This window comes from Schistocerca americana, chromosome 3, assembly GCF_021461395.2.
Source record: "Schistocerca americana isolate TAMUIC-IGC-003095 chromosome 3, iqSchAmer2.1, whole genome shotgun sequence".
Taxonomy (NCBI): Eukaryota; Metazoa; Arthropoda; class Insecta; order Orthoptera; family Acrididae; genus Schistocerca; species Schistocerca americana.
The window spans coordinates 882297038-882318527 of record NC_060121.1 but is presented as its reverse complement, the minus strand read 5'-3'; the positions used below and the strand labels follow the sequence as shown (position 1 = coordinate 882318527).

General features: G+C 38.2%; 1 protein-coding gene across 1 annotated transcript in view; it reads left to right on the top strand.

Annotated features, from left to right (window-relative positions):
* The window catches only part of LOC124605778 (purine nucleoside phosphorylase), a 78466-nt gene extending 58402 nt beyond the window's left edge, over positions 1 to 20064 (top strand). Inside the window, exons 5-6 of the mRNA XM_047137663.1 lie at positions 13300 to 13490; positions 19742 to 20064. Coding sequence (XP_046993619.1) covers positions 13300 to 13490; positions 19742 to 19947 — 397 coding nt within the window. The 3' untranslated portion in view covers positions 19948 to 20064. The remainder of the gene's footprint in view (positions 1 to 13299; positions 13491 to 19741) is intronic.
* Positions 20065 to 21490: the final 1426 nt, after the last annotated feature.

The following is a 21490-nucleotide window of genomic DNA, read 5'->3' as shown; positions in this document are numbered from 1 at the left end:
ACATGACAACATCCTATGGGTCAGAGTCTGAATGTGGTTGGGGAGCTAGAAAATCTGAAAAGTGAGATGCAGAGGTTCAGTCTAGATGTTATGGGAATGAGTGATGTAAAATGGAAAGAAGATAAGGATTTCTGGTCAGACAAATATAGAGTAATATCAACCAGAGCAGAAAATGATTTAAGAGGTGTAAGACTCATTATGAGTAGCAAGGTCAGTTACTTTGAATAATTTTGTGATATTGCAGTTCTCATCAGAATCAACAGCAAACCAACTCCAACAACAATAATTCAAGCATGTATGTGCTGATGTCACAAGCAGAAGATGAAGACAGAAAGTATGAGGGCATTTGACAGATAGCTCAATGTGTACAGGGAAATGGCAAACCTAATAAACAATGGGGATTGGAATTCTGTGCTAGTAGAAGGAACTGATGACAGTGTCATGTGAGACTAGGTTCGCAGTAGTAGGAGTGAGAGAGGAGAAAGACTAACAGGCATCTGCAATAAACTTCAGCTTTTAATAGCAAATACAGTAGTCAGAAATCAGAAAGGGAGGACATATGCTTGGAAAAGGCCAGGAGACATGGGAAGATACTAGCTGGATTACATCACAGATAAAATTATGAAACCAGATTTTGGGCCGTAAGTTGTTCCCAGGGGCAGATGCAGATTTTGAACTGAAGAGTAGTTACTTTAGTTGAAGAGGAAGGAACATCTCTAAAAAGGGCAGTCACAAAGATTAGACAGACAAGGTAACTGTGAAGAAACATTGGATAACAGAAGAAATACTTCAGCTGACTGACAAAAGAAGGAAGTACAAAAATGTTCAGGAATAGATAGGAATATGGCAATATTAGTCACTTAGGAATGAAATAAATAGGAAGAACATGGAAGATAAGGTGAAATGGATGCAGGAAAAATGTAAACAAATTATAAAAATGAATGGTAATTGTAAGGACTGATCAGCTTATAGAAAAGTCAAATTAGCTTCCAGCAGAATTAAAAGCAAAGATATTAACATTAATAGTGCAAGAGTAATTCCAGTGTTACACACAGAGAAGAGTGAGGATAAGTGGAAAGAATACAGTTTACTGAAACAATAGAAAAAGAAATGGAATGTGATATGCAGACATAGGGAACTTGGAAGGCATAGATAACACTCCTGTGAAATTTCTAAAATTATTGGGGGTAATGGTATCCAAATGACTATCCGAGTTGGTATTTAAAAATCCATTAGACTGGAAACATACCAACAAACTTCCATAAAAATGTGGTTCACACAGTTCTGAGGAGTGCAAGGGCAGATAAGAAATCTATTAACAACTCGTGCATCCAAATTTCTGACAAGAATAATATAGAGGAAAATGGAAAAGAAAATTAGAATGGAAAGCAAAATTAATGATCTCTTAGGTGATGATCAGTTTGGCTTTAGGAGAGGTAAAGCACTAGAGAGGCAGTTCTTAACTGTTTTCATTTTGAACTGAGAATGGAAAAAGTTTTGTTTGAATGGCATTTCAACTGTACTGATGGCACAATCAGTCAGCATAAAATACTGGCTGTGCATCACAATGTGATGTGCAAATGTAGCCAGACTTATGTTTGTTTACTTCACGTCTGCTATAGTCCACATCTCATGGTCTAGTGGCTTGTGTCATTGCCTCTTGATCACGGGGCCCCAGGTTCAATTCCCAGCCAGACTGGAGATTTTCTTTGCTTCAGGGCTGGGTGTTTGTATTATCATTTCATCTCATCGTTATCAATGCACAGGTCACTGAAGATATGTCCTATAGAAAGGTGTGCACCAGGCAGCCAAATATACAGGGTCTCTCACCAAATAATGCCATATGATTGTTTCATTACATGAGTTATAATACCAATTTATCCTGCTTATCCAATTCTGTACCACGAACTGTGCAGTTAACATTCTTACCTTGTCCTTTATGATTGAGAAGTTTTGCACTAACTTACTTTGAACTTGCATTTCTCCATCAAAACAAAACCATTTATCATATTGATAGCTGCTGCAAGGACTGGTATCAACTGTGTATTAGGGTGTAGCATATGAAACAATGTGCACAAAAAGCAATGCTGGTGCAGCAATTGAATATCCAAGTTCAAACACATCACATTGTTAACTGGATCACACCAATTACAAGTTCCTGGCAGAAATCAATATTATGTGTTGAAGTAGAAGCTCAACACAACTCAGTTTCTTGAAAGAAAGAAATGTTATGCAACATTTCTCAGTTCATATAGTAACTGAAACAATGGAAGGAAAATGTGTCTAATGTTCTCAAAGAAAACATCCTTTTAGTTCAAATGATTAGTTAAAAAGTAAAGAACAAACATGCATCCTTGATAAGATGACCATCTTGGACATTGTACTGTTTTGGCACACTAGGAAACATTTCTAGGAACAGTTCCCAAATTGTAGAAAGCAGATAACAGGTCCCAGAAAAATGAAGATGAATTGAAGTCTTAAAGATGAGTTTAGTGTGTCCTTACAAATAACTTAATGCACATTACAGTATAAAAAATAAAAAAAGAGCTCAAACTCTGTAAAAAAAGGGAACATTGTTTGAAAACTATAACTGTTTGTTGAAGTGAACTTTTTATGCAAGCTATAGCTGTCAGTCATCATATATCCAAAAAGCAGAAATAGTTATTTTTGCTGATGGTGTAAGTATTATAAAGAAGAGACTTCAACACTTGAAAATTCAAATAAAACAATGGTAAGTTCTGGATGGAATAACAACAATATACTAAAGATAGACTGCAGCTCACCATAAAGAGGAGGCATTCAGTAGCAGACAGGAACAATGTTAGAAATCTTTCAGTCATATGACAATGCTTTTCCAGAAATGTGTTATTAAATTATTTCTGGGGCAAACCATCACTGACAGAGGAAGTATTTTTGCACAGAAGCGTCTAATGATGATAATGTATTATGTCCATTTCAGAGTCTATAGTAGATAGCTCTTTAAACAATTGGGCGTGTTGGCTACAGGGTTTTAGTAGGCCTACATTTATTCCCTTATGAAGTCTGGTCTCAAGAATCAGACTGAATTTAAAAACCACAGTAACATTCATAGATATAATACTAGAAGGAGAAACATTTAGGTTAGATTAGATTTACCTTTGGTTCCATAAATCCAGAGTAAGGTGTTCCTACAGGATGTAGAACATATCATAAAACAGATATACATAACACATATTTACAAAAACATGTGCTAATATTAATTCCATGGATCCTAAGTCAAATGAGGCTTGTGGGTGTGGAAAAGTCTAATTTAAGTGATATAAATTGTCAGAAAGTGCATATACATACAACACACTGAGGTGTATGTGATGATTGTTATTCCATTGCAGCCATGCATCACTTAAAAGAGTACTTTCTTCTTCAGTGATAAGTTGCTCCAGAATATGATGTAGTAACCCATTGCTGAATAAAAGTACAAAAAGTAAGTCAAATTTTGACAGTTTCAGCTCCAAAATCATCTGTTGTTGATAACACAGAAGTTGCAGAGCTTAGACATTTTAGAAGATATGTAGCATATGACTTCCAGTGCAGTTTTTTCAGTATAAGGACCTAAGAATTTAGAATACCTTGTTTCATTCATTGGTTTACCATCTTAAATTATTTATACAAGCATGGTCAGACCTTGATCAGAACAGGGCAACCAAGAGCATGGGAAGACTGTATTTACATGAAACTCAATGGAAAGTTTGGTAACAAGAAGTCAGAAGCAGAAAACATTTTTAATAATAATTTTTAAGTGCTGTAAATAAAATAGGATCCAGCTGTTCATTAGAAAATGGAAGGCAGTATATGAAATAATACAGGGTGTACATAAAGTCCAGGAACACTTTCAATTATTTATTGCACAAGAACCAAACATTGTACAGATATCATACATATGTCATTTTGAAGAGAAACCCTGAAAATTTTTTTCATGCATACTGCCACAGCGTAGTTTGGTAATTTGCCAATAGTCAGCGCTAGACACAAACAGGGCAGCCGTGCTACAGAATGGGACAACTGTTTCATGAAATAGCCTCCCTGATCATCAGATCTCACTCTGTTTGATTTTTTTCTGTGGGGACACATTAAAGATCTGGTGTATGTACTGCCTCTACCACATGATGTAGCAGTGCTCCAAGAGAGAACACAGGAAGCGACTGCCACAGTCGATGATGCCATGCTGTGATGAGTATGGCAAGAATTTAGTTACCTTGTTGATGTCTGCTGGGTCACTCATGATTCGCATATCGAATGCTTGTAAAAATAACTTTTAGAGTTTCTCTTCAAAATGCTATGTGTATCACATCTGTACAATGTTTAGTTCTTGTGCAATAAATAATTGAAAGTGTTTCCAGACTTAATGTACACCTTGCGGTAATTCATCATTTAGAAAAAAAGTATTCATTGCACAAAAGTGTGTAATCAGAATAATAGCTGGAGCCCATCCAAGATCACCTTGCAGACACTTATTTAAGGAACTCAGAATATTCACAGTACCTTTGCGATACATATTTTCACTTATAAAATTTGTTATTAATAATCCACCCCAATTCAAAAACAATAGCGAAGTGCATAGCTACAACACTAGAAGAAAGGATTATCTTCACTATTCTGGGTTAAATCTGATTTTGGTACAGAAAGTGGTGAATTTGCTGTCACACAAATCTTTGGTCATTTGCCAAATAACATTAAAAGTCTGACAGAAAGCCAACCTACACTAAAAAACAAATTAAAAGAATTTCTGAATGACAGCTCCTTCTACTCACTAGATGATTTTTTTGATATGAAGTAGTAAAAAAAAAAAATTGTGTAAAGACACATTCCAAATCATTATGAAATATTGTATTCTTAATTAATGTCTGTATTTATGTATGTACTGTGCTTTGTTTACCGGTAAGTTCAGTGACAGTCCATTTACAGAGATTCAGTAATTAATTTCCAAGAAAATTTTCTTTAAATTTTCAGCAATATGAAAAAGACAGATTGCTACTTACCCCATAAAGAAAGTTTTGAGCTGCAGACAGCAACAATGTTAGAAATATCTCAGCTTTTGGATAAAGCCCTTCCTCAGAAGTATAAAGCGCTCTCTCTCTCAGGTTTTCAACACTTGTTTGCATTGATCACATTACTGCACTGAAGATGGGCAGATATCAGATTTTACATAACACTCACCTTATTTGAGATTATACACGTCATTTCATTCTACTAAGAAATTTGTCATGGCATAGGAGGAGTTGGCCACCAATAAATCCCTTAGACTCCTCTTAAAATGAACTATATTAGTAGCTAAACTCTTTACGACTTCAGGCACTTTATTGATAGTGTTTGTTCCTACAGTATAGCTCTTATCATATTTGTGTATATTGTTGTATGTATGTGCAGATATATTGCACCGAAGGTGTGATTAATCATGACAAGAAAACAATTTAACTTGAAGTAATTATAGCATGAAGCTAATAGGCATGCACCAATGTCTGAATCTGTGTCTACTACTCTATGCTGAGAAAGTTTGTGTAACAAATAAGCAAAAACTCTATTGCTAATGCTTGAAAATCTCAATTATTAGAGCACAAATTACTGTTATTTTCGTACCTCAACAGTCTTATAAAATGTGAGCTCATATCATTCAGTCCTCATCAAAAAATGTCTCGCAATAACATTTTAACCTAGAAAGAATTTTAAATCTGTAGTGATGAAATCTTGTACAGCAAAATCAACTGCCAAAATCCTCTGTTCATCTGTAAAACTGTTATTGTTCATAAATAGGAACTTGTATAGGATCCTTGGATACAGATTCTGTATGACTGAGTCCACATTTAGTTTTATGATGTGTTGCCATTCACAGATTTCTATTATAACAGGAAATGCTTCTAAATTCTCCTGACTGTGCTTGCATATCCACCAGCAAACATCATTCACCAAATGTCTGAAATTAAACAATGGAAAATCCAGGTAGGAAAATCAACAATCCCTGCAGGAACTTGAGTAACATGCAACACCACCTCAAAAAGTTCTCCATTGTACTCACTTCATACTCCCACCTCAGAGTACCACTGTCCACCACTTCTACAACCACCTCCAAACCTCCCCCATGCCCCCTCATAGCTGACAAACCCTGTCTCGCAGACCTACTACATTTACCCCACCCTCCAAAACTTCCTCCCACTACCATATAGAACCCAGAACCTAAACAGACCTGCAACACAGTTATGAACCTTTTCCCCAGAAGCCTTAGTCACACAGAAATATCAGTCCTTTCCAATGGCCTCACCTTTTGCCCCATTCCCAAATTCAACCATGCTGGACTAGTTAGACCTTCTCTTCTTCTCTGGGCCCCTACAGTGGAAACACTTTTTTGCTACCAACCTGACTAATCAGACTCAACCAAAGACCAATATTGAACCTTTCCTAACTCAGTTCACTCCTCCATCCAACTGTGATCCACCCCCATTGCCTCCAAACCACCCCCTGTTAACTCTCCAGAATTTCTTAACATCGAACCTTGCCTCAACATCATTCCCCAAATCCCTCAACATGCAAACTAACCTTACATCCACAGAAAGAACCACAGTCCACCATCTAAAAACTGACCCCAACCTTATAATCCTACTTGCTGACAAAGGCTCCACCACCGTTGTTTTGAACCGCAAGGATTATGTGCAGAAGGACTCCATCAGCTGTCAGACACTTCCACCTACAAACCATGCCACAGTGATCCCATTCCAGTAATCCAGCAGGATCTCCAGTCACTACTCAAATCCTTAGGCCCATCCCAGAGCCTCTCCCCAGAGTCCATCTCTCTGCAACATTCCTAATGCCCATGGCCTTACTGCAGTCGAACACTACCTTTCCAGATGCCCTATGGATTCCAAGCCAACAACCTCCTTCCTAGTCTCCATGACCAACTATATCCTCACCCACAATTACTTCTCCTTTGAAGGCATTACCTACAAACAAATCCGCGGTATGGCTATGGGCACCCGCATGACACCATCCTATGCTAACCTATTCATGGGCCATCTAGAGGAATCCTTCCTAAAAACCCAGAATCCTAAACCCCTCACCTGGTTCAGATTCATTGATGACATCTTTGCTATCTGGATTGAAGGTGAGGACACCTTATTCACATTCCTCCAGAACCTCAACAACTTCTCTCCCATTTGCTTCACCTGGTCCTGCTCAACACAACAAGCCACCTTCCTAGATGTTGACCTTCACCTCAGAGATGGCTACATCAGTACCTCCGTCCATATCAAACCTACTAACCACCAGCAATACCTCCACTTCGACAGCTGCCACCCATTCCATACCAAGAAGTCCCTTCTGTACAGCCTAGCCACCCGTGGTCGTCACATCTGCAGTGACGAGCAGTCCCTCTTAAAATATATCGAGGGTCTCATTGAAGCCTTCATTGACCATAAATATCCTCCCACCCTTGTACAAAAACAAATCTCCCGTGCCTTATCTTTCCAGTCTCCCACCACCTCCCAAAGTCCAACAGTCCGGCCACAGAGGAGTATTCTCCTCGTAACTCATTATCATCTGGGACTGGAGCAACTGAATTACATTCTCTGCCAGGGTTTTGATTACCTCTCGTTATGCCCTGAAATGAGAAATTTCCTGCCCACTATCCTTCCCACCCCTCCTACCGTCGGATTCTGCCGTCCACCGAACCTACGCTATATACTTGTCCATCCTTACACAACCCCTCCTCCCAATCCCTTACCTCATGGCTCATACTCCTGTAATAGACCTAGATGCAAAACCTGTCCCACACATCCTCCTACCACCACCTATTCCAGTCCGGTCACTAACACCACCTATCCCATCAAAGGCAGGGCTACCTGTGAAACCAGTCATGTGATTTACAAGCTAAGCTGCAACCTCTGTGCTGCATTCTATGTAGGCATGACAACCAACAAGTTGTCTGTCCACATGAACAGCCACTGACAGACTGTGGCCAAGAAACAAGTGGACCACTCTGTTGCTGAACATGCTGCCAAACATGATATCCCTCATCTTAATGACTGCTTCACAGCCTGTACCGTATGGATCCTTCCCACCAACACCAGCTTTTCTGAATTGCGGTGGTGGGAACTATCCATGCAATGCGTCCTATGTTCCTGTAACCCTCCTGGCCTCAACCTTTGTTAGTCACTGTCCTCACCCATTCATACCCCTCCCTGTTCCCATTCCAGCACTACACAGCCGTCATTTCACCGCCACACCCAGTCTTTTATTTTCTCTCCTTTCCGCTACTTACCCCTCCCACCTACTTACCTTCTCTCCTGCCCTCCGTCTAAACTGCAACACTTGACTGTCCACCACTCCCACCATACTATCCCTCCCCCTCCCCGCCCCAGCCTCCTCCTTACCCCCACTCAGTCGCCACTCCCATCATGCACTGGTGCTGCTTTTTGCAGTGTGGTCTCAGCTCTTTGAGACTGCAGATGTGTGTGCCTTAATGGCCGAAAGCTTTAATTGTGTGAATCTTTTTATTGTGCCTATCACTACTCAGCATCTCCACTATATAGTGAGTAGCAACTTTCCTTCTCTGGTATTGTTGAAAAAGACAGATTGCTACTTACCATAAAGAAGACACATCAAGTTGCAGAATTAAAAGACACTCAAATGAGTTTCCGGCCACAGCTTTCATGGTCAAAGAGAGACACACTCCATTTGCATACACAAGCAAGCACACCTCACACACACACAACCACCAACTCCAGCTTCTTGAGGCAGAATGCCTCCCTTTTACTGATGAAAACTGCGGCTGAACGCTCTACGTAAGTGTCTTTTAACTGTGCCTGTCTGCAACTTGATGTTTTTTCCTTACGGTAAGTAGCAATCTGTCTTCTCCTACATTATTGAAATGTCTGAAATTCCTGTAGAACCATACCACAATTCCCCAAAATTCAATTCAGAAAATAATTTAGTTTGATTGAATTACCTTTTATAGAATTTCCACATATTCCCTCTTTCTTTATAAAATTCTGTACTAGTTTATTTTTTTTACAAAATTGTGCTCAACAATTGACAGTTATGCACATTCAAGTCCCTTAGGTCCATACATTAACACTACTCTATTGTGAGTCCTCTTTCCAATCTCAAAATTTTTTCCATAGCCAACCATATGTCACGGAGTAACTCTATTTATCGGAGTAAGCAGACTCCTCCCAAAGGTAGAAAGTGCTGACTCAATGTATTTTATCAATTTTAGCTTTAACAATAGAAGGGTCATTGACTCGTCAGCTGATCGGGCCAACTTTAAAAAGGTAAACAAATAAAACATCTTGGATTTGACTGGGATTTTATGTTCCTGCATAATGCACACCCTACTAAAACAGAGTAAGTGACTTCAAATATTTTGAAGACTGTTATTATTTCTAATACTGATTCCATGAACTGGACTATTGATTTGAAAACTGTATGTATTATTTATGACAAATTTCACCAAGCAATAAATGTGTTGGGAAGCAATAGTTATTACCTAGGTACTTCAGCATGGCCATTTTGAACTATGGTTGCATGAGATACCAATAATGGTTGGGCCTGAGCTACCACATTTACAGTACTAAATGGGTCAGAACTTTCCCTGCAATACATTCTACATTCCCGTACCCCTCTTGGTCTCAACCTCTGTTAGTCATTGTCCTTTACCCACCTATCCTCTTCCCTGTTACCACTTCAGCACTGCACAGCACTCTATTCCATCAATACACCCACTGTTTTTTTACTTTTCTCCTCTGCTGTTATGCCCTACCACCCCTACCTTCTGTCTAACCTCCAAACTGCTTCTAACTGCCCTACCCTCTCCCCAACTCATCCCAGTAGGCTCCCACAAGTGGCACTTTAACATCCCCCACCCCTACCCTGCTATCCATTTCCCCCTGCACTTCACCCTCCTCCTTACCCCCACCACCCAGGTCGCTTTTCTCATCATGCAGTGCCACTTGCAGTCTGACCTCGGCAGCCAGAGACTGTTGTCATGTGTGTATGAATTGAGGCAACAGTTTGTTGCGAAAGCTTGAATTTTGTGTGTATGTTTGTGTTTCTTTGTGTGTCTTTTGACCTCATGAAACTCAGGTGGGACTTGGGAATCAGCTCAGTATTTATCTATTGCAAGGTGGAAAACTGCCTAAAAGCCACATCCAGGCTGACAGCATACTGGCCCTCCTAGTTAATTTGCTGGGCGTGCCTCCCCCAGTCCTGGAGCAGCAAGTTAATGCTTGGCCATCTGGATGGGCCCATGACATAACTACGAGGGTAATCCCAAAAGTAAGGTCTCCTAATTTTTTATAGGTACATAGACCTGTTTATTTCTACAATGGTTTACATTGTAGAAACATTTAGCTATTTTTTGACATAATCGCCATTTCTGTTGATGCATTTTTGTAGACACTGTGGCAGTTTTTGGATGCCCATGTCATACCAGCTTGCTACCATGCTGTTCAGAAAGTTATGTGAAATGATTCCTGCATTTATTACATCTGTATTTTGCAAAACCACTGTGAACTGCGTGACAGTGGGCACATTCCTTTGTACTGGTTATTAGGGCTTTTTCCATTCTGTTGACTTATGGAGTGCAGGAAGAATTACTGTTTAAATGCCTCTGTGCATGCTGTAATTAATCTAATCTTGTTCTCATGATTATTATGGGAGCAATATGTAGGGGGTTGTAGCATATTTCTAGAGTCATCATTTGAAGTCAGTTCTTGAAACTTTGTAATTAGGCTAGTCTGTCAGTTCTCTTCCTTCAGCATCTTTGCAGCACTCTCCCATGAGTCAAATAAACCTGAGATCATTCATGCTACCTCCATTGTATACGTACAACATCCACTGTTAGTCCTATTTGCTTTGGGTTTGGCATACTGGAGCAATATTCTAGGATGTGTCTTGTAAGTGTTTTGTTCACAATCTCCTTTGTAGACTGATTGTATGTCCCCAGTATTCTACCAGTAAAACAAAGTCTGCCACCTATATTATGTGTGACTGAGCCTATGTGATCATTCTGTTTCACTGTTACACCAAACTGTTTGTGTGAGTTGACAGATTCCAGCTGCGACTCATTGATACTGTAGTCATAGAATACCATGTTTTTTGTTATCTGAATTTCACAAATTTACATTTATGAACATTTCATGAAGATTAGACTGAATACTTGTGCAATTTTCTCAAACAGTACTTCATTATAAAAGTATGAAATTACTATTAATATTATTTACATACATTTATGTATATGATCAATTTCTGAAACTGTGAACAGTATTAAAAACTATCAGTCTGATGTAATAATTGGCATAGATTCAACAAATTAGTCTTGTTTTTCTTTTCTCTTGTTAGCCACTTATAACTCATGTGAAAGGCACTTAATTTAAGTAATTTACAGTAAACTGATAATATGTGATCTGTCACAGATTTGCTACATGAAAAGCCATGGAGATGGGGCAGCTTATAAGTAAGGAAGCTCAACAGCTCTGCCTAGCTGATTTTGCAGTTACTGTAGCATCAGGCCATTGTAGTGTGGTTGTTAACACGAGAGGTATAGTGGTTTGGGTGCGGGCTCTGCCAGGTTTGCTAGTATCATCAATACTCTAAAAGTCTTTGATATGTATGTCTTTTTCAGAATCAGCCTCATTTGTGACTCTGTAAAAATCATACGTTAAGCTGAGCAGTGAGTAGTAGTTATAAATAATAAAGTTCATTTGGTGATAGGAATGGTTCTATGGAATTTTGTTGGAATTTCTATGAATTAATGGTGCAGTTTTGTTAGATGGACTTGAATATAAACTTCAGTATTCAGTGGCCACATTTTCCATATCTTATCATGTATTTGCTTATATCAAGTCAATGCTCCCAGCTTTTGAACAAATGTGCTTATCCATGTATAGTGGAATAAACCCTGTGTAGATCGTACATCAATTCAAGTGTCACCTAAATCATTTAAGCTGGTCCAGATATGTACTGAACTTTATGAACTTTTCAGCTAGTCAGTGCTAATTTTAGGAACAAATAATTATGACAGTGCATGTGTACAGCTAGATGATGTGGAAGAATTTGTCTGTTCTGCTGGGCCATGGTAAAGTAGTGATTACAGGAGCAGTAGATATTCAGTTTCTCTGACTCATTTCCTAATCCAGGTAGTCAAGTTGTATTTGGACTCTGAAAACTTTAGCTCGACTGGATGAGTCACTTACCACATATGAGATTATGGAATGGCTGTAAGCAAAGTACATTATTTCTTTAATTTTTATATCGCCTACAACTGAGAAATATAAAGGTTTGCTTAGGCACTTCTGTGGTACGCTCCTCCTAAATTATGAAATAGAGAAATGATGTACTCTACACATCACAGTCAGCCTTAATGTGGCACAAAAAGGACTGAGGCATTCAGCCAATCAGCTATCCAGAGATATAAAGAATTTCATAACACTTACTTGAATCATATCTTCTTGGTAACTCTTTCTGTTCCACAGCAGAATTTTTGAATGTGTAATAACAACATAGGTTCTGTGTGTGTGTGTGTGTGTGTGTGTGTGTGTGTGTGTGTGTGTGTGTGTGTGTGTGTGTGAGAGAGAGAGAGAGAGAGAGAGAGAGAGAGATTAAGTATAAATTAATGTATTAAAAAGAGTAATAATAATAATCTTAAGGCAATTGTGTAAGCATGGTAAGTATGTTGCCAGGTTTTTCACTGAAAAACCTACTAAAATGATGGCAGGAAAAGACAGATTGCTACTTGTTGTAAACTGTAAAGATGGCACATTAAGCTGCAGATAGGCACAATTAACAAACATACACACATAAGCTTCCAACCACAGGCTTCATCAGAAAAGAAAAGAGAAGCACACACCATTCATTCACAAAGCAAATCCATCTCATACACACATGACCACCAACTTTGACAGCTTGGACCAGAATGCCAATGGCCATTGGCATTCTGGTCTGAGCTGCTGGAGTTGGTGGCCATGTGTGTATGATGTGTGCTTGCTTGAGTGAACGAATGGTGTGTGTTTCTCTTTCTTCTTCTGGCAAAGGCTGTGGCTGAAACTTTATGTGTAAGTGTCATTTAATTGTGCCTGCCTGCAACTTAATGTGTCATCATTACAGTAGGTAGCAATATATCTTTTTCTACATCGTTGATATTGCTACCTGGAATTTCCGTTGTTTCATTTTACTAAAATTATGGAACTGATTCATTTAATAAAATACGTAGAGATTGCAATCCTGATCTATTGAACATGAAAATAATCAACAAACTAATTCTCCTTCTTCCTACAGGTTTGGACCTCGGTTCCCTGCCACTGTAAAATGTTATGACAGAGGAATAAGGAAAAAAGTCATGTCTGTTGCCAAAGAGATGGGCATCGCTGAGATCATCAAAGAAGGAGTATACACTGCACAAGGTGGTCCTGCATTTGAGACTGTTGCAGAAACACGCTGCCTCAAGGCACTGGGTACTGATGCAGTTGGTAAGAAGTGTACTACAAATTTTATTTAGTTTCCAGATTTGTGAAAAGTACAAACAAAACATTTTTATTCAGTTTAGAGATGTTCAGCTCTTGTGACCTTCAGAGTAGTCCTCTCCTCTACCTGCACACTTGCCTCACAAGTTTCCACATTGCTATGCAGATCTAGAAAGTATTCTTCTTCGTGTCATCAGCAGTCTTGAAATGACATCCTTTCAGCACTTAATTTTGGAAGCAAGAAAAGTTTATGTATTTTTATAGTCTCTATTGGTTGTTATAGAAAGAGAAGAAGAAGCAGATGTACATGAGATGGGAGATAACACTCTGATGTGAGAAGAATTTAACAGAGCACTGAAAGATCCAAGTTGAAAGAAGGCCCCTGGAGTAGATTACATTCTCTCAGCATGATTGAGATCCTGAGCCAGCCATGACAAAACTGTCCTACCTGCTATGCAAGGATTGAGACAGGTGGAGTACCCTCAGACACCAAGAAGAATGCAATTATTGCAATTCTATACAAGACAGGTGCTAACAAGTGTAAATATTTCAAAAACATCAGTTTAATGAGTCATAGTTGCAAAATATTGACTCTAAATATTTGCAGAAGAATGGAAAAAACTGGAAGAAGCCAATCTTGGTGAAGACCAGCTTGGGCTCTGGGGAAATTTAAGCACACGCAAGGCAGACCAACTCTATGACTTATTATAGAAGACAAGTTGAAGAAACGTAACCCTACATTTATAGGATTTGTAGATTTAGGGAAAGCTTTTGACAGTGTTGACTGCAATACACTCTTTGAAAGTATGCAGGTAACAGGGATGAGATACAAGAAACAAAATGTTATCCACAACTCATACAGAAAGCAGCCTGCAGTTATAAGAGCCAAAGGGCACAAAAATCAGTGGTTGAGAAGGGACTGAGACAGTATTATAGTCTGTCAGTGATGTTACTCGATCTGTACACAGATCAAAAAGTGAATGGAAATAAGGAGAAATCATGAAAGGGGATTAAAGTTCAGGAGGAAGACTTTGTGGTTTGCCACTTACATTGTAGATCTGTCAGAGATGGCAAAAGAGTTGGAAGACCATTTATACACAATAGACTTTCTTGGAAAGAGGTTATGAGATGAACATCAATGAAAGTAAAACAAGGGATATGGATTCAAGTCGAATTAAATCAGGTGATGAGGAAATCAGATTAGGAAATGAGATACTAAGTTTAGTACATGGCTAGTTAACTGATAATGGCTGAACTAGAGAGGATATAAAAATTCAGGCTGGGAATAGGAAACAAAATCTTTTCTGAAGGTACTTGTCTGAAATCTAGCATAACAAACAATATGGAAAAGAAGAAAAAAGAAGCCTATGAAATGTGATGCTACAGAAGAATGCTGAAGATTGGTTGGTAACTCAAATAACTAATGAGATGGCACGGAATTAAACTGGTGAGAAAAGACATGGTACAACTTGACTTAAATAAGGAATTGGCTGATGGCACACATCCTGAGCTGAGGCATTAAGGAATCATCAGTTTGGTAATGTAAAGAAGTGTGTGTGTGTGTGTGTGTGTGTGTGGAGGGGGGGGATTGTAGATACAGAGCAAGACTTGACTACAGTAAAGTAAAATGGATGTAGGTTGTGATAGTCATGCAGGGAATAAGGGGCTCATACAGAATAGACCAGCATGGAGAGCTGCAACTGATTAGTCTTTCAACGGGATAGCACAACAACAACAACAACAACAATGGTGGCTGAGGGTGTGAGAGTTCTCAGGTATTTCAGAAAGTACATCTTCCATGGTTTCCACTGATTTCATTTTTTATTTAGTCTGACATGGTCAGTTTTGAGGCTGTAGCTTCAGTATCAAATGCTGATAATCATCATATACTGATTAATCTTCTAAGAGGCCACAGAATATGTTAATGAAGGCCAAAATTACTCATGCTCAATGAAACCATACTGTACCATATTAATATATCATATACAAGGTTTGCCCAGCAAGTAATGCACCACACATTTTTCTTACCCGAAAACAATGCTATGAATGCAAAACATTATGTGTGTATTTTTTTGAAGTCTCCTGAGTGAGCGTGCCAAGTTTCCATCACTTCCGACAGATAGCGTAGCTGCAGGACAGTTTCAAAATGGTGTCTGTAGGTGATGTATGTTACAAGCAATGTGCCATCATTGAATTTCTCACTATATAGAAAGAAACTGTGGGGAATATTCACAAATGGTTGTGCAAAGTCTATGGAGCATCTGCTGTTGACAGAATTACAGTTAGTCACTGGACACGAAAGGTGAAGTCATCAGAAGGCAGTTCGGCGGAGCTCCACGATTTGCAGCAGTCGGGGAGACTATCCATGGGTGTTTCACACCTGATGTACCTAATCTAGCCCCCTCAGACTTCCACTTACTTGGGCCATTAAAGGATGTCATTTGTGGAAGACATTTTGGACTGATGAGGAGGTGATTGACACAGTAAAGCACTGGCTCCACTACCAGGACAAGGATTGGTACCAACAGGGCATACATGCTCTTGTTTTGCGCTGGAGGAAGGCCATAGAATGGAATGGAGATTACGTGGAAAAATAGGGTGTGTAAATAAAACACCATTCTTTCATATGTGTAATTCCCATTATGATCAATGAAGAATTGTTGAACAAAAAAATGTGGTGCATTACTTTCTGGGCAACCCTCGTAATATGCAAGAGATGGTTCACATAATTTTACTTATTTTTATTGTTTAATCTTTTCAGTGTGATCTGATGCATTTGACATATAATGTATTGGCAATATATGATTTGGTTTCAGTAGGTGTGGGTAATTTTGACCTCCATCTCCATATTTTGTGGTGTCTTTACAATTGTTAATGCAGTATGATGCTGGTGACCATTTTATGATGAGGCCTTATCCTCTAAAATGATTATGACAGAATAAATAAATAAAGAAAACTGTAGTTCTGGAATATTTATTTCCTGAAATGTTACTTATCAGCTGTTTATACACCAGTTATTAGGGCTTTTCTTTGGAGTACTTCAGGATTCAAAACATTAACATTCTCATTCACTAATCATCAATTCAGGTGCCCTGGTGTGCCACTGAAGTTATATCTCATCTTAAATGCACCACCATGTCTTATCCTGCCTCTCTCACCAGAATTTTAATCCCTCCTGCTACTCAATAATGAAATTGTCCCCAAATTCTCTCTTACTTCCAGCCATAGTCAACAACATTCCACTTCATCCAACCCTTCAGTTTACCTCCCCACTCTATGTTTCCCCCCATTAACTGACAGTTGCTTCCTGCATGTTTTGCAGGGCTACATTATCATACTCTTCATTCCACCTCCATCATGGCATGATTATTTTTGTGCTCCATCAGCATCATTATTATATCATCAACAACATCATCATTATTGATTGTATTTTATCTACTGTGTAATACTATATATAAAGTTTTCAAAATAATGAAATTTGTTCACTTTTGTTACAATTCCTTGGGACCCATCCACCTTACAGCAGCAGTACATGCAAGTGGTAATTATGATGTACCCGCAGTGGACATCTCTCATGATGACATTCCATCTATGAATTGCCAAAGTTATGATTCTCTACAGAAGTCAAAGGGTCAGCACTAGCCTCATGTTTAGTGTAGATGATATCATAGATTGTTGTATTGTTGTGTAGAGTGAGTGCAGGTTGCCAGATCTTGTAGTACTATGGTGAAATGAGTACTGGGATCAGGCAGTGGTTCTGTTTCACTACCAAGAAAGACTTTTTAAGGATGCTATGTATGTTTATTAACTGAAAGCACCAAAATTTCTTCACAATATACTTTGGCAAAGCCAGTTAGTTGCAGTTTGCAACATCTGGTGGCTAATAGTAACACACTATGATAATAACAAAACTTTCTGATTATGTCATATTTTACTAGTGTGCACATTATAATGGCCAATCTTGAAATGCCTTCTGACTAACATTACTGCAATCCAGAAGGCCCAAAAGTTGTGGTGCATCATTTTTGTTTGTAACTAGTTGTCATCATTTTATTGACTCTTTTGATTTCCAAAATGAACTACAAATTAACTTTAAAATAATCATTAAGGTACCAGTAAAAGTTTTCTTCCATGTATATTTTGAGCTGGTGGCAACACACTTTACATTTAAAATTATTAACCTTGCCTCAACACATTCCATGTGACAAGTAGCTATCTTCCATGCTAGTGGCCTGTTGTCCCACTCTGTTTCTATCTATAATAACTAGTAGCATCATTACTCCTTCTGTACCTAAAGCTCCTTCTACATGAGTGACTTTGTCTCAACTGACAACTTGTGGCAAGTGTGTGTACTGTAGTGCCCATGGTGAATTATTTATGTAATAAGACTCATTTTTGATGAGTGTTCATGTTTGTTTATAAGTCAGTGCCCAAAACCACATGTATTCTGAGTGATGTGTACTGTATGTTTGGCACCAAAATGGTGATAGTGTAGTCATGAAGGACTGACCTTACAAAATTTGAAATATAGTAACAGCATTAAGGAACTAGCAAAATTCATAGCAGATGTTCTTCAGAAGGGTTATATGGTAAGTTCTCCACAAGTCAAGAACTGAAACATTATGAAAAATGTCCTCAAAGCACATCAAAACATCAACATTTATTTATTTACTTGACAAAATACAGTATGTATTATACATAACATATCAAACAATATACGTTTATGTCTTGTTTTCTTTCTAAATAGCAAATAACATTCAAAACTGTTTTTCTCCTTCACAAATAAAGATAAAAGGATGATACAATAGCACAAATCTATTACTGTACCATGAGTGAGGTAGTTGTGAAAAACTTACCTTCCAGTGTCAGTAGCAGATGATGCCATTGTTGCTTGTTTCTGTGCTTACAGAATCTTCAGCATAATGAGAATTTTAATACTCTACACTCAGCACAACCAATTGCTTACTGATGACACAGTCCCACAAGTAGATGATTTTGACAAGAAAAGTATCTTGTGTAAAACTGGATTCACTCATCACATTCTGTCATTTCGACTCACCTCTGCCAGGGAATGGCTTGGTAATACTGCATAACTGCTTCTCAGAGGTCAGCTTTGTCTGATAAATCAAAATTAATGTAAGTGTTTGAATGGTGTGTATGTCTTGGCTGAATATGCCACGACATGGCAGTCGGTTACTATCACTTGACTATCACCAAGAAGCATGCCACATTAATTAACAAATGAGTTTGATAGTAGGCCTGAAAAATCAATTAAAATAATGCTTGCATAACAGTGCATTGAAAAGAAAATAGCACAAATTAACAGCAGAGTGGCAATCTTTTGTAATGTAAAACTCTAAATAAATTGAAACATTTGTCTGTGCCCAGAGACTCATATGCAAAGGTAAAAACAGCTAGTATGTTTTTACACAACCCCTGGAGGGATTACACTGCTCAATTATTTGATTTGATTTTCATTTATTTTTTCCCTTTTTTTATATATTTTTTGAGTTGGTATCTGAGTGAAGCAAATAGAATCTATCATTTTTCTAAGTTAATAATAAATGGAGAATTTAAGGGACTTTAACAGCTATATAAATAGGCCGGGAACACAGGCACTAATATACAAATATTTTGTTAAATGCAGTTACAAAAAGATTCTGAGAAATATTAAATTAAAACCATATCTATTACTTGTACTGTTTAATCACCCTAAGAATGCACTCACAATTTTATATGTTTTCTAACCTGTTAAGCTCAGTGGTTATAAATATGTTGTGGGCATCCATGCATACTCTTGGAGGTATAGACATCAATGACGGTATATTATATGACGTTATATTATCGTGAAATACACACATCTAATGAGTTGTCATTAATTTTGAGGAGTTTTTTTTTTTTTTTTTTTTTTTTTTAACTGAGAGAATCATTAACACAGTTTTAGGTGATTTAAATATAAACTCTCAGGTGCTTGAATCAAATTAGCATTATCACTGAATATTATTAAATACTATTACAAAAAACATAAATTGTATATGTGTAATATCATTTGAAACTTAATTACATGGACACAGCACCTCATTCTTCTGTGCTTACTCCTATACAGTCTTTACTGTTTCATGTATTCTTCACACAAATAAACAAATAACATTGTGATGTGATTAGAAATGTCATGATGCAACTGTATAGTATAGGGCTCATAGAATCTTCGCTTAGTTTTAGTCAGTTAGATATCGGTTCAGTATTTATTTCTGCAGGCATGAGCACGGTGCACGAGGTAGTGACAGCGCGTCACTGTGGGCTGACGGTGTTCGGGATGAGCCTCATCACCAACCGGTGTGCACTCAGCTATGACCAGGAGGATGAGGTGACCCACGAGGCGGTCCTCGAAGTCAGCAGCTCTCGTGCCAAACTCCTCCAGCAGCTCATCTGCAGGCTGGTGCCCCTCGTGCTCCAAGACTAGTGCTGCTACAGCCACTCCACACTTTACAGCTTCCATTCCAACTATGTTATTTGTTAATTTAATTGTGTTACTGTTGTGATATGCCAGTGTCTTTTATACACATATACCAGTGAGTTTATTAAACTACTTTTCATTTTTACCCTCTCACCTCTCAGGTTCCTCCAAAGTTGTCTCCTGTTTTTGCAAGGAATGTGATGTTGGCTGCTGAGTTTTCATCAGAGACAAATGTAATATCAGGAGTGGCCCACTGAAGTATGATAGGGCTGTTCCTGTTCCTGCACATGTAAACAATGAGTCAGATAGGGTGGACAGCAAACTGAGACTGATTCCCGATGATGCTATTGAGTATGGAAAAATACTGTTGTTGCAAGATTGTAGGAGAGGATTCCGGATGACTTTGACAGAATTTTTATTTGGTGCAATGAATGGCAGCTAATTTTTGAGAAAATTTCTTGTTGAGATGGCAGTTAGCTTTAAATGTAGATGATTATAAGTTGATGTGATTGGTTAGGAGAAACTTTCCTATAATGTTCAAATATGGTATTAAAACATTCCTGTGATGCTAAAATACAGCATTAAAAGTTCCCCACTTGACCTACTGACACTGATTGTGTATCTATGGCATGAAACATAATTAATAGATACGGTCAGTAATGGAGACCATTGGCCAACTACGGTTTATTTGAAGATTCCTAAAAAAGTGTAGCAAGGCTAAAAAGTAAACCCCTGTACTGAAACTGTTCATGAGTACTGGTCAAGTGTCCACTGCTCCAATGATGTTGGGTTAAAAGAAGGTATCAAAGAAATTCATATGTGTGCTTCCAGATTTGTTACCAGTCTGTTTGATCAACACAAGAGTGTTACAGAAATGCTCAATGAGCTCAGATGGAAATTCTTGCAGAAAGAAGATGATGTATCTGAAAAATGATGTTCAGGAACCAGTATTTTCCACCAAGTGCAAAACTATGCCACCCCTTTGCACGTCCACCTCAGTTAAGAAAAGTTAGGGAGATTAGGACTTGTACTGAGATATAAAGGCAATCAGTTTGTCTCACTCTATTTCTGGGAGGAAAAGGGAAGAGAGTGACTAGCAGTGGTGTGAAGTACACATTGTACAATGGCTTGTGGAGTATATATGTAGATGTAGATATTCAAACAAAAAATGAATCTTCAATCAGCAGAGGAATGCGTGTTATTTTGAAACTTACTGGCAGATTAAAACTGTGTGCCTGACTGGACTTGAATGCAGAAGTTTGCAGTGGCCCATTCTTTTACCAATGGAGATATTCAGATTCTCAGCTCAGCTTCATAACTTCAGTTTTCGGAACTCCACAGAAGATCAACCTAATTTTCTGACTCCTGGAAGATATGATATCATGGAGATCTTTTTCCCCCATCTTCTGACTGGTTTGATACAGCTAGCTAAATTATTCTCTTGTATCAACTTTACATCTCAGAGTAGTTATTCAAGCAAACATCTTCAGTATGTAGGATACATTTTAATCTCTTTCTACCCATACAAATTTTGCCCTCTGCGATTCCC